The 13,882-nt window shown below is 36.8% G+C and overlaps 1 protein-coding gene across 5 annotated transcripts in view; it reads left to right on the top strand.

The window, feature by feature from the left end:
- Positions 1-13,882, top strand: part of LOC140501243 (lipoxygenase homology domain-containing protein 1-like) — a 680,545-nt gene that overhangs the window by 558,529 nt on the left and 108,134 nt on the right. For all 5 annotated transcript variants that reach the window (XM_072604606.1, XM_072604605.1, XM_072604607.1 and 2 more), the window contains one exon: positions 5,617-5,869. In XM_072604606.1, the coding sequence (XP_072460707.1) occupies positions 5,617-5,869 (253 nt within the window). The remainder of the gene's footprint in view (positions 1-5,616; positions 5,870-13,882) is intronic.

Genomic DNA, 13,882 nt, shown 5'->3' on the forward strand with positions numbered 1-13,882 from the left:
AAAGGGTTAAGTGACTTGACCAGGGTTGCAGAGCTAGTAAGAGTGAGGCCAAATTTGAACTCAGGAAGATGAGCCTTCCTGACTCCAAGCCTAGAACTCTGTCCACTGCTCCATCTACATTTAAATCCTGGCATTGGGGAGGACAGGGACCTGGGCCCCAGCTTCAGCTCTTCAATTTACCATTGCTGTGACCCTGAGAAAGCTACTTAACCTCTATGAGCATCTATTTCCTCAGCTATGACCATGAAAAATATTGACACCCTCTAAGCTTCCTTGGCATTCTAAATCCTGTGATGCTAAGAGAGGACCTATAAGTTGAAGAGAAGTTGACATTCTTCATGGAAGAGGAAAATTTCCTTATAGGGATTTCGATATACAAGTCAATATATCCCCCTATAATATCTCTGCCACTCTTACTAAGTTTAAAGTATGACCTATGGTCCAGGAATAGACTTCTTGTGTTATATTATGCATGTTGCTTACTGTAACGCATCTCCTTACTAATATGTGTGCTTAGAAGTAGGGAATACATATACAATGTGTGTGTGTGTGTGTGTGTGTGTGTGTGTGTGTGTGCGTGTGTGCAGATCAGTGCAGGAGCTTATTGTTCCCTCAGTCCTGATTTGTCTCTCTGACTATGCTTTGTTTTTTTATACCCTCACCCACTCTGTTGACAATTTTGACTAATTTCTCTCCTAGAGCTGATCTTTTTTTTTTTTATCATCAGTTTTGCCTTTCTACTTCTCTCCATTTGCCAGTACTGGAGATCATAAAATTTGGGTACCCATTCCTTCAAGAGGCAGCAGGTTCATTAACTACAAACCTGCCTCTATCAAGGAAGAGGATGCAGCTCTTATGCACTAGTGTCAGGAGCTGGAAATGGGCAAAACCTGGTGCCTTCTGAGAGTTTTTCATTTTCAAAATGGTTAGCACTAGTGTGTGAGATGTGGGAATAGGAGTATCTTGGCACTAGATCTCCACTGTTGGCAGTGATCTAATACAGTAAAGTGATTGGTTTAGAGTATGTGGTTCTTTCCAATAGCACAAATCTGTAGCTCTTCTGTTCCTTTCAAGGTCAGGACCAAGTTGTATATTAATGAGAGAAATAATGTCCATTATTTCTCAATGAAGTGTCTATGGGAACTGGGGGTAAAGTGTATTTGTACCTTTGTGTATATTGTTGCTGTGTGTGTTCATTCTGTAATATTCAACTGAACATGAGGACCAGGAGTACCTTCAGATCAAATAAACAGATGAAATTCAAGAATATGTCATATCATATAGGCAATAAACACAGAAATTAAGGGAAACATTTTGAGAAGGGCCAATGGTCCTGGTAGAAAAAAGAATAGTGGTTTTTTTCCAGGTTAGAGAAGGAAAGATATTCTCTAGTCTTCTCACAAGGAGAATCTATGACTCTATTTATGTAAGGAATTTCCAGGTGGAAAAAATTCCCTTTACCCATTCAGATCAGCACTTTTGTCTATAGCATATTGTCTTAGAGCACTGTCTAGGCAGTTAAGTGACTTCCCCAGGGTCACACAGTCAGTGAGTACCTTGAACCCAGGTCTTTCTGTGTCCAAAGTTGGCTGTCTATCTACCACACTAAGTTTCCTCTATACCTCCCATAATATAAGTATTGAAATTCATTGACCTATACCTAGAGAGTTTCTTGGAATCAGGAAATTAAGAGTAAGAATTAATGGGAGGAGAAACAGTATCTAAATTGAAATATATGTACAAGATGGACCATGAAATTAAAAGGAATAAATGAATAAAGAGTTAATGAAATGGATCTTTAACATGGAATAAATGATTAAAGTGTGGATGGTAGATTTCTACTACCTGGACTTATGATGAACTTCTCTCCAATAAAGTAAAGCAGAAAGTGACTTATAGTATGGTGTGTACCTTAGATCTGGGTGGGAAGGGGAAATGACATTTAAGAGAAAAGTTAGAATCATATGACCTACAAAATTCTATGGAGTAAGCTAGTCCAAGAGAAATGGGATGCTGTTAACAATTAAATTCTGAAAACAAGAAGAAATGATTCTGAGCAAGAAAAAAATAGATGCGCTAAAAAGACTAATGTGATGACAGAGAACTCATCAACTAACTTGGTTGTATGTGTGTATGTGTATATGTGTATATGTGTGTGTGTGTGTGTGTGTGTGTACGTATATACCCATCAACTGAGGAATGACTAGAGAAGGGTGTTATACCTGAGTGTAATGGAATGTTGTAAGAAATGGTGAATTTGGTAAATGCAGTGGAAAACTGGGAGAGTTACATGAACTGATGGAAACTAAATTAAGTCAAACTAGAAATATAATACACTGCCTATAGTAGTGCAACTGGGAAGACAAACACACACATACACACACACATATACACCACAAATAGAAAATGAATGCTGTAAAATCATAATAACAGCTTTGTCTCAAGGAAGGAATATGACAAGGTACCACTCTCTCTTCTTTACAGAGATAGGGGACTATGTAAACATATAATATCAGACATCATTGATGTATGGATTAATTTTGCTGAATTATCTTTTACCTTTTTATTATTTGTAATAATAGCTCTCTGAAAAGGGGAAAGGAAGTCTATATTGGGGAAAGGAAGATATATATTGGGAGATGTGAGTGATATAAAAAGATATTAATAAAAATAAATAAAAGATCTGTTTAGAAGATGGAACAGAAGGGAAGTAATTAAGGATTATTTCAAAAGACTATCAAGATTTTATGTCTAGTTTCTGGAAAACTTAAATTTATCATGAACTGAGACTGGCATTGAATACTAAGCATAATAAATGTAACTTTTTAGCCTATGTTGGAAGAAAGACAAGGACAGAGTGGAAAAGAATGACAGTGGGAAGGCAAAACTACTTGCTTTTTAGTTTGCTGGTTTTCTAACCAAGAAGAGCAATCTAACCTGGGATGGATAAAAAAGAGCTGAAATTCAAGATAAGCAAGGAGATAGTAAGATAGTACTTAGCTACCTTCTGTGAGTTTATTATCTGGACAGAAGAACTACATATCAAGGTACTGAAAGAAGCAAAGTGTGTAATTGTTGAGATGCTATCAGTAATCTTTGAAAAGGCCATGACAAAAAAAAGGTTCTAACAAATGGAAAAAGGTTTTGTGAACTAGTTATAGGCAGAATCCTGCTTGTCAAAAAAAGATTGATTCTTCAAAGTATATTCCAGTAATACTGACTCTAGTTCTTGTCAAAACCCTAATACACCTTATTAAATAGGTATTTGGTGTGGATTTTGAAAGGAAGTGATCACTAGGACCCAGTTGACTTCCTCTTCTTCCTCTTTTTTCTTTATAACTGGTAAGATCAGCAAATAATATAAATATTTGCAAGACATTCAGAAGTTTCTCGTTATACGTCTTTATAGACAAGGTAGAGTTCTGTGGGCTGGACCACACAATGCAGTCACATGATAGATGCGTTTAGGGGTATAAGACAGGAACTGGACATGCAATTTCATTGAAATAGGTTACTCCCAGATGTGGAAACTCCCTCTACCCATATAGGTTAATACTTTCTCTTCAACTTGTCTTAGACAGTGGTACAAGGCACTGAAATATTAATGAGTCATCCAGGGTCTAACAACCAGTACATACCAAAGGTAGAACTTAAACCTAAGTCTTCCTGACTTTGAGGCTAGCTCCCTATCCACTATGTGAGATGCTTCCTCATAAATGCATTTAGCTTATGTGAAATACAGTGCTGTATACAGAGAGAGAGACAGAGACAGAGACAAAGACAGGGAGAGACAGAGAGAGAGAGAGACAGAGAGAGAGAGAGACAGAGACAAAGACAGAGAGAGACAGAGAGACAGAGACAGAGAGACAGAGACAAAGACAGGGAGAGACAGAGAGAGACAGAGACCGAGGCAGAGACAGAGACAGAGAACCATTTATCAAATTATATGATGACTGTAGAACCTAATCCCCATATAAAGGCTAATCCAATTAGGTAGATTTGAAACATGATGAATGATCAGATGCAAAGATAGTCAACTTGGAGGAATGTCTCTACTAGAGCATCTGTCTCTGGCCCTATACTGTGAAACAATTTTTAAAAAATCAATTTGGATGAAAGCCTCATTGATTTGGATAGCATGCTTATCAAATTTGCTGGCAAGAGGTATAGCTCACCAAGTGTAAAAGGATTTGAAAGCCTCTTCACAGGCTAATATCTTTTTTTTAAAAAAAGCATTTTAAAATATTGATGTTAAAATCAAGTGCTTTGCAAACATTTCATTTTATCTTCTCAACAACCCTGGGGGCAAATTCCTGTTAACTCCATTTTATGGATGAGAATATTGAGGTTGAGAGAGGTTAAGTGACTAGTCTAGCTTTACGTAGTAAGTATCTGAGGCTGGATTTGAACTCAGATTTTCCTGATCCAGATTCAAGGCTCTTTACGAAGCTTTCATTTATTTCTTTCTGACAAAAATGATCTCTTGCTTCTCTAAATCTCAAAGTCATTCTTGATTCTTCCTTCATCACTATTCACTTTAAATATCTTAATAATCTCTTACCACTTTTCCTGTCTCTACTTTCTCCCTTCTCCAAACCTGTGCTGCTCCCAAATGACTCTTTCTCCTGCTCAGTTCTGATTGATATAGTTCTTTGTAAAAGGTTTTGATGGCTTCCTATCACTTTTGAAATTATATTTGAGCTTCATGCCTTAGTTTTCAAAGCCCTGTACCATCTCTAGTCTATATTTCAAGCCTTATCCCTAGCTGTCTTCCTTTATACATTCTCAACTCCAGTCGAACAATAATACTTAACATCTCACAAACGTGACACCTCCTCAGTATTGTTCCTCTTGTTGTGTTACTCTGGAATGCCACGTTACCTCCTCTCTCTTGCAATCCTGCCTATTTATTTATTAATGTATAGCTCCAATGAGATTTCCTCAATACAGGATGGCACTTCCTGCCTCCTTCCCAACAGTATTCTTTCCTCCTCTGATCTGGCCAACATAGAAATCCAGTTAGCCCTGCCTTCGGTATCATTCCACTACAAGTCACAAGAATGTAAGTGTATGTCTGTTGCTTCTTGCTGTGCCAAGAGCTGAGGAGAAAACGGAAGACAGACAATAAATTTATCAACAATTAACAAGCATTTCTTAAGTGCTCACTATGTGACAGACACTATGCTAATTCCAAATTCAAGCAAAAAGAAAGACAGCCCTTTGTCTCAAAGAGCTTACATTGTAATGGGGGAGAAGGCATAAAATGAATATACAAAATGTATACAGAGTATGTCTGAGAGGTAACCTAGATTAGGAAGACACCAGCAGCCAGACAGGCAAGGCAGTCTGGGAAAGGTCTTCTTTGAATGTGGCATGGGAGCAGAATCTTGAAGGAAGCTAGTTATTTACTCGTGTGTGAGCTCTGGGAGACAAGGCACTATTTCACACTTACTCTTTTTAATTCCCTCTTATTTGTTGTTAATACTTGGATGTTCTTTTGTTGATTGTTGAACGTTTCTGCATGCTACAGCCCAAGATCTACTGAAGTACTAAAGTGAAGTTGGACTTTTCCATTGGGTCACTTACAAGGTTTTCCTGTTATTTTCCTTTCATCAGGTGAGCACCTTCAGCCTGAGAGCAGTGGACCTGGGCATGGTCAGAAAAGTGCTTGTAGAGCACAGTGGCACTGGCTATGGTGCTGGATGCTATCTAGACCAAATCACCATTCAAGAATCTGGGAGAAGAGACAAGGAATATGCTTTTTCTTGCCAGCAGTGGTTAGACAGTGAAGTTGGTGACAGACAGATGGAAAGGAAATTGAAACTTCTTGGATATATCCGAAAAGATCCACTGCCGGATAATATTCAGGGTGAGGCATCATAACCAAATTGTAGACACAGTTCTTTTCTTAAAGGGATTACAATTTCTATATTTTTGTATATATTTTTCTTTTGGTAAAATTTGTATTTTATATATTTGAAAAATTATTTTGCATTTATATTTAGGACAATATCATTCCATAAACATTCTATGTGTTATTCAGTCATTTTCAGTCATATTCTACTCTTCATGATGCTGTTTGTTTGTGTGTTTGTTTTTGACAAAGATACTGGAGGAGTTTACCTTTTGTTTCTCCAACTCATTTTACAGATGAGGAAACTGAGGCAAACAGGGTTAAGTGATTTGCACAGGGTCACATATTAAGTGCCTGAGGCTGTATTTGAATTCAGAAAGATGAGTCTTCTTAACTTTAGACCCAGCATTCTATTCATTGTACCACCCAGCTACCCTGTTCTGTTTATACTTTGAACTAAAGAGAAAGAAAGTCAGGGAGGGAATAGAGAAGCTGGTGATAAATGGAAGGGATAGGAAATGGGATTAACTTGAATATTGGGAAAATATCAAAATATTTCATCCTTTTGGCTCTGCAACTAATGATTTTTCATAAGATCATAGATTTCATAGATTTTAAGTTGAAAGGAACTGTAGAGATTAGTCCAGTACCCTTGGTTATAGGTAAGGAAAGTGAGGCTCGGAGAGGTTACCTAATTTGTCTATGGTCACACAGCTAGTAAGGATCAGTGGCAGTTTTTGAGCCTGGATGTTCTTGACTCCAGGCCCATCACTTTTCATTATAATACACTTCCTCTCATAAACAGAAATCTGAAAGAAGAAAAAAAAAACTTTGGTCCCTTTTGCCTTCAGAATTTGGATCCACGTTTCTTTCAACATTCGTAGGTATCATCATCTCTATGCCAGTTTTCTTAGTTGTGACTTGACACAATTTCACAGATGACTGTTAGCTAATGCATTTCAATCTGTGATATTTTAGCACAGCCACACATATTATTCAGCATGTGATCACAAGATAAAGTGTTGAAAAGAATCAGATCAAGGAGCTTAAAAGAAAGGTCCTAAAGAAACTATACTAAATTCAGGATCCTGGGTCTTAAAGACTGAGATTCTTGCCAGTTCCATTACTAATTAGTAATGTGGGAGTGTATAGATAGCACCCTAGGGGACTGTAGAGTTCTCCCCTAAAGGTAGCAGGGATATTTTCAACACACACACACACACACACACACACACACAAATGCATGCTGTCACTTTTTAATGATCTAAATAATGCATGTTTAAAACACATAGAATGACCTATTATTCTTTCCATCTGTACATATGGTGCTCCTTTCATACCTTCACAAACTGTATGACTCATCCAAATTGTGTTATAAATCCTCAGTAAGGATCTAACCAATACATCAAAGGTCTCCAATTAAACCACTTGGGTTTTCTGTCTGCTATGCCTCATTATCAGCACATGAGCAACCACCTCTTTTTCCAGTCATATATTTCCTCAGTTATGTCCTTTCTTTCACTGCACACCTAAAACCTAGCCTTAATCACTGAATGAGTACTGCCTCAGTCAAACTGAGAACAGGGACAGATGTTAACTTAAAACAAGGCCATCTCCTCTCTTCTTCCATTCTGATCTGTGTCTTGCCACTGGACTCAAATGGCTCTGGAAGAAAGAGTGAGACTGGTGACTTGGCACAGCCCTCCTTCACTTAAATCCAATTCACTTGGATTTAAGTCATGATGTAACCTTCCTTATGTTACGATTCTCTTCAATAATGAAGGACAAACAACAACCTGTGAGAGAAGTCACTGCCCCACTGGGGACCCAACCGACCAATTTCAGTTGAGCAGTGCAGCTCCCTTCCTTCCTTCCTTCTATCCTTCCTCCTTCTTACTCCCCCTTCTCCTTCTGTCCACTTAGGATATTATACCCTGAACTGTGGGTGCTCTGCCCAAACGAATATAAATTTTGATCACTGAAACCTCACAAGATATTCTGGGGTTTCTCAGCTAGATTTCTTTCTTAAGGACCGTTCCTTAAACCCAAATCACCCTGTCTCTCATTGATTCGCCAACAGTAGGTCCCTATCCAAGCTTCATTTGGTCACTGTTTGGGCTCAGAGTGAGTATAAACAGTAATTGTTTCTGTTTTGGCCAGAAACCCTGAGTCTCTTCCCTCCCAGACTGACTTTTTTTTTTTTAACTAGGTAAAAAGGGTCATTTGTTGCCTCTTTTGTTACCTAGCCTTAATCACTGAAAGATTGTTGCCTCGGTCAAACAGACCTTAACTTTAAAAGTCCAAAGTCTCCCACTGCATGGAAGCCATCTCTAGTAGTAGTGATCTGTACCTTGCCACTGGCTTGCCAGATGGCTCCAGAGGAGAGAGTGAGATTGGTGACTTTGCACAGCCCTCCCTCACTTAAATCCGACTCATTTGCTAGTCAAGATATCACCTTGCTGACATCATGGTTGTCTTCAGGACTGAAGGAAAAATAACAAGAACAACAGTACCTAAAACCTTTTATTGACAATATGTTGCAGACTATTGCTACCTACCATATATTTCCATTGCCTTTCAAGTTGTTTATAGTTTTAATTCTTCAATAATCATTATATTCTAGAATTCATAGCTAAATAATATAGCTAAGAGAATGTTGTTGTTAAAGAAAGGTGGATCTATTTACCTGTAAACTGTCTGGGATCATTAAATGTACTGTGTGATTCCCTAAATTTGATGCAATCTGATTTCTCCTACTCCATGGTCAGAGCCGAGCTACAGTTGTGTAAAAAATATGTGCTGATGAATTAGTGTAATAAGCTTTCTGTCTGTCCAAATGAAATCCAAAAGATGGACAATATGCATTTTATTTGCTTTATTTTTAAAATGTGCATGGTCAGTGTCATTCTCATTACGATATTTTTCTAAGAAGAATTTGCAATGTTCCATGGCATAATGCAATTAAAACCACTGTCAAAAAGAAACAGTTAGAGAGTCTTTTATCAGCAATAGGAAACCTTTCTTTCATTTTACCTTAAGACACTGACTTTTGGCAAATATGTATTTGTTGAGCATGTATTTATACTTATATTATGTATATCTAAATCTAATACTGACCAGTCTGATCTTCACTGCCTGAAGGCCAGGTATGTTACACATCACCCTCCCTGAGGGTTCTCTGGTACCCTTAAGGGTGGTTGGAAGTGCTCTACCAATGACTCCAGCCTCTACCAGTGCTGATTTCCCAGTTGAAAAGGGTGATCCCTTACCCCTCTATTTCATTTAACCATTTAACAGTCAGATTAGATTTTGCAAAGAAATATTTACTTCAAAAGTATAATAACAAATATGCAATTTGCTTAGCTAAATTTTTTAAAAAGCACAGTTCCAAGTGCAAACACCTCCTTGGGCTCCAGTCCCAAGTATCTGGCTTCTCAGACCTTTCTTTATAGACTAGCTAACTGCATCGTCTTGAGTGGAATCCTATCTTCAAGGTTGCCATGGCTCCAACTCCTGGGTCTGGTGGGGGATTAATGCTTGCACCAGAAAATGAGAACAAATGAAACATAACAAGATAAACACCACTGGTCTATTTCATAGAGATACAGGGTGAAAACACAAGAGGGAGAGAAGGCAACAACCCTGCTTCCACCTTGCAATTCGGGAAAGAGAAATAGACTGTCCCAGTCTGTCAGTTTTAAAAACACAGCCCTGTTTCAGCTACCTAGCCAGTTGAAAGAAGCTACTCCTGTCCACACAATAGGTGAATTGAGTGTATCTTCTCCTGAAAACAAAGTGACTCCATGTTAGAAGATCTAGGCATGCTCTAAGCATGCCCCCATTACATATATTCCCCTGCTTGATTTCCCTCACTTATTGGGTAATACGCAGTGGGTCATCAAACAAAGTAATCTCTTTAGGGCTTTTTTCTAAAATTTCTTATATCATTTAAGTATGTGAGGTATCTTCTTGTGTAAGGATTATCTTTAAGGTTGCATTTTTCTCCATGCTATCAAATATGATCTAGAAGTCAATAATCAGTGTGTGAGAGTAAGAAGATTTATGTGCCCTGAATTTATCACCCATCTGACTTTAAAGACCTGTTTGTCTGTGTAAGAAATGTTTCCTCATTGTGTTTTCATCAAGGATGCTCTATGAGCATAGATCGTTTCCATATTTTATGGATGTGAAAAATCACAGGGGTTGGTCGCTGTTGTAGCTTCCTCACTGCCCCTTTGTCATTAGTTCTGATAAAAGCATTCCTTGCAATAATTTCTATTCTTTTTGATTCTTTATGTCTTTGAAATAACTTCAGAACTATTCCCTGAATCATTGGGAAGTATTTCACTTCCATTGCAGACATTTTTTTCTTGGTGCATTTAATCAGGTCTAACTGTTATTCCCAACTTCTTCAGAGCCATTGCCACTGTTCTCCCCTGATTAGAGCCAGCTGTTGCCATGGAGAACACAGTGAGAGTAGTGGCAATAGGAGACATCTAGCTGCTCCAACCCTCCCTACATATGAGCATCCCTCACAACTTTATCCTGAACCCTCTTTTTTTCTCTGTCTATAATCTTTCCCTTGTTGATCTCATCTACTTCCAGGGTCAATGGACCTAATCATACTCTATCATTGGTCACCTCTGTTCAGATCACTTCCACATCTGTGTGTTGAAAAACTGGTTTCAAGAAACACTTTCATGGGCCACTTAATCACATCATTTTTAAAGCGATCATGATGACTATAAGTGAACATATCATCTGAAGATTACAGTCCAACATCTGTTACAGAGAATTAAGCAGAAGAAAAACCCTGTGAAGAACTTGATGAGATTCTCCAAATTAAATGCAGTTTGATGCTTGGTCACTTGAATATGAAATATAGCACAGGGGAAGATGCAGAGAAGTTTATTGGAAAAGATATTTCAGACTCAAACAACAAAAGAAGCCAAAGGCTTATCAACTATTCAGAATCCCCAAGTCTTTTATTGAAGAAAATAGAAAGCACCGAAAATGATTGAAGACCTCCAAACGACGCAATAAAACATTCAATTCAATTTAAGTAATGTTTATTAAATAATTCTTAATAGACATAATAAATAAGCAGCTCCTCCAGATAGAAGTCAACCAACCAACCAACAAACATTTATAAAATCAAGGACTGTTAATAAGTCCTATTTTCAGGGGTTTACTTGCTACTAGTGGAATGAAACGTTCACAGAAAAATAATTACGGGATATATTCAGAATAAATACAAAGCAATTTGTAGGAGATAGGAGACCAGAAACTGGGAAACTTAGGAAAGGCCTTTTGAAGCCCAGCCTTGATGGCAACTTGGGATTCAAAGAGGTAAAAAGGGAGAACATTTCAGACATGGCAGAAAGATTATTTAACGGCCTATCTATGCTTATGCCAAAGAGTCCTATATGTTACTCTCCAGAACTTGCTAAACTGTGGGTTGTGAACCCATACGGGGTCGTGAAAAATTTGGCAACAGTAAAAGGTTTCTGATTCCACAATGATCAAAATTAATTAAAAATTAAGTGCATAATGAATCCAAGGTGTTTCTGGCAGTACTTACCCATGTTCCATTGTGCAACTTCACTGCAGCTTTGGTTCTGAACACAAAGCAAGTGTACTTTGCACTGTGCATGCAATGCCAACAAATGCTGCTGAAACAGGGAAAGTGATTGGAATGGAAAAAGTTTAAGAAGCCCTACTCTAGACAGAAATAAAAAAATATGAGGAAAATGTAAGTTTAGAGAAAAAGATGAGTTATGTTTTAGATAAAGTTGGCTTGAGATGCCTTTGAGATATTCATTTAGAGAGATGTAAAGTGCATAGCTGGAAATAAAACATAAGAGCCCAGGAAAGAGATGAGGACTTTAAAAGGAGAATTGGAAGTCATTTTCATAGAAAGAATAGCCAAGTTCCTGTAGCCAACAACATGTCAAAGATTACCAAACATGTCATATCTTCAAATTAGCAGTCTGTGAACACTTAGATCATTGATTGTCACTGGTCAGGATAAATATCAAAGCAAACACCAAACTGAATTTAAAAAATAGATAAAATTCAGAAGGGGCTACATATAATTTAAACAGTTCCCACCAACCTGTTTAAATAATCTATTGACTATAAAATTTTTTCCACCTTCCCTTCAGTAGAGCAGGGAAGGGATTATCTTCTTTTTTCTTTCTTTTGGTTTCCCTCTACACTACCCGGCTCCCACATCTATTGCAAAACTTTCAACATAGTGATGCTTGTTGAATTGACCCTGCTCATCCAAGTATAAAGTCAAAGAGCCAGGAATTCAACAAAAATTGGTGTGCAAACAACTGAGAAAAAGTAAGACAAGTACATTTGTTGAATTATATAATAAACCTTATACTTTTATATTTTAAAAAAATTTTTAATATCTAAAATTTCTTTTTTCTGAAATCACATTTTATATGATTTGGCATCTGTTTTACAAGGCTTCAAGGCATATTCATTATGAAACCATACTTTTCTTTTTTTTAAACCACAATTGATATTAAATGTACCTTTGATGAACAGTCTATTTCCCTAAGTCTAACCTTGATTATGGTCTGTAAGTTTACTATGGAGGTTTCAAACAGGCGAATTCTCAAGACAATTAGAACGTGTCTATTTATATCATATGAGTAAATTTCTTAATGTTTTTGTGATGTGTGATATGGTATAAAGTTACATTATAGTTTTCCCTCTTTTCCCTCTCCGTTTGGGAATTTTTTTATTTTTAGGACAATGCTGCCTCTCCAAACATTAACATATCTATACAAATTCATCATTCCCTCAACAGAACAAGACTCTAGGCCCACTAGAAATAAGAAAAATCTCACAAATTTTTTTTTTCTTTTCAGTGAAGGTTTTACAGTTTGATGAAGATGTCCACATCTTACAGGCTTTACATGAAATTCTTCTGTCAGGGGTTTTGATATAACCTTGAAATGATTGAAATAATGACCTTTTTGCAATCTTTAGTGTTCCAGCCTTTTTATTGTCACTCTCATGTCAAGCCTTTCTCTCCACCCATAGTAATGATTAGAAGTTCTTTTGTTTTTTACTTACCTTCTTGTTCTTACAACTTAATGAAATTGATGCTGCATTATAAAGGAATTAATAAAAAAAATACTCTACTAGCTGTCATCTCCCTCTTTTCTTCTGAGGATTAGTTACAATATTATGAAGCAATTAATTCTCAATTCTTGGTGCTGCTTTTTTATTTTTTAATTTTTTTACTGCAAATTTCTTTTCATCTGAATGTCAATGATCTGATTTTATTCTGGGCTTGAGTTATCATTGACCCATTTGACTTCCCCACGTAAACAGTTGCTGCAATATCTCTTTTAGTCACTTTATTAAATTCTTCATGAACTACATCTTTTGTACATTTCTTTGGAGTAACATCCTGTCTTACAAAACAAACAAACATGGCACCTGAACAAATTACTGGAGAAAATAGGGTTAAAAGACCTATGGCATCACCTAAATGGGATTACAAAAGAGTATCCATATTTCTTAACACCACATGGAACTTTTAGAAAAATTGATCATGTATCAGGGCAAAAAAAATATTGTAACTAAATGTAAAAAAAAAAAAAGCTGAAATAGTTAATACAAAATGTACAAAATGACTCAAATGTACAAAATGAAGCCATGCTTGTCCTCAACAATTTAAATACCATCATACATCTAGTGACTCTAATCCAAAGTTCTTTCCACTATATCAAGTTGATTCTTTTCTGGCAAATGTGGTCTCCAGAATCTGTGTGTATAAACCTTCTTCTTAAGTGGATTAAACTCTTTATTGAAAGTTTAACAATTTATTTACCTTATCTTTAATATATATCAAAAACATGTCAGATATGGCTATACTTACCTATTCTTCAATATACAATAATAATTACTTTTCAAAAGCAAGAACAACTCTCTTCACAGGTAAGCTTTGGGATTAATTTCTGAGATATTGGACTCCACAGCCACCTTTAGCCAATGTGGAGTCTT

Source organism: Notamacropus eugenii, chromosome 4 (assembly GCF_028372415.1).
Source record: "Notamacropus eugenii isolate mMacEug1 chromosome 4, mMacEug1.pri_v2, whole genome shotgun sequence".
NCBI lineage: Eukaryota > Metazoa > Chordata > Mammalia > Diprotodontia > Macropodidae > Notamacropus > Notamacropus eugenii.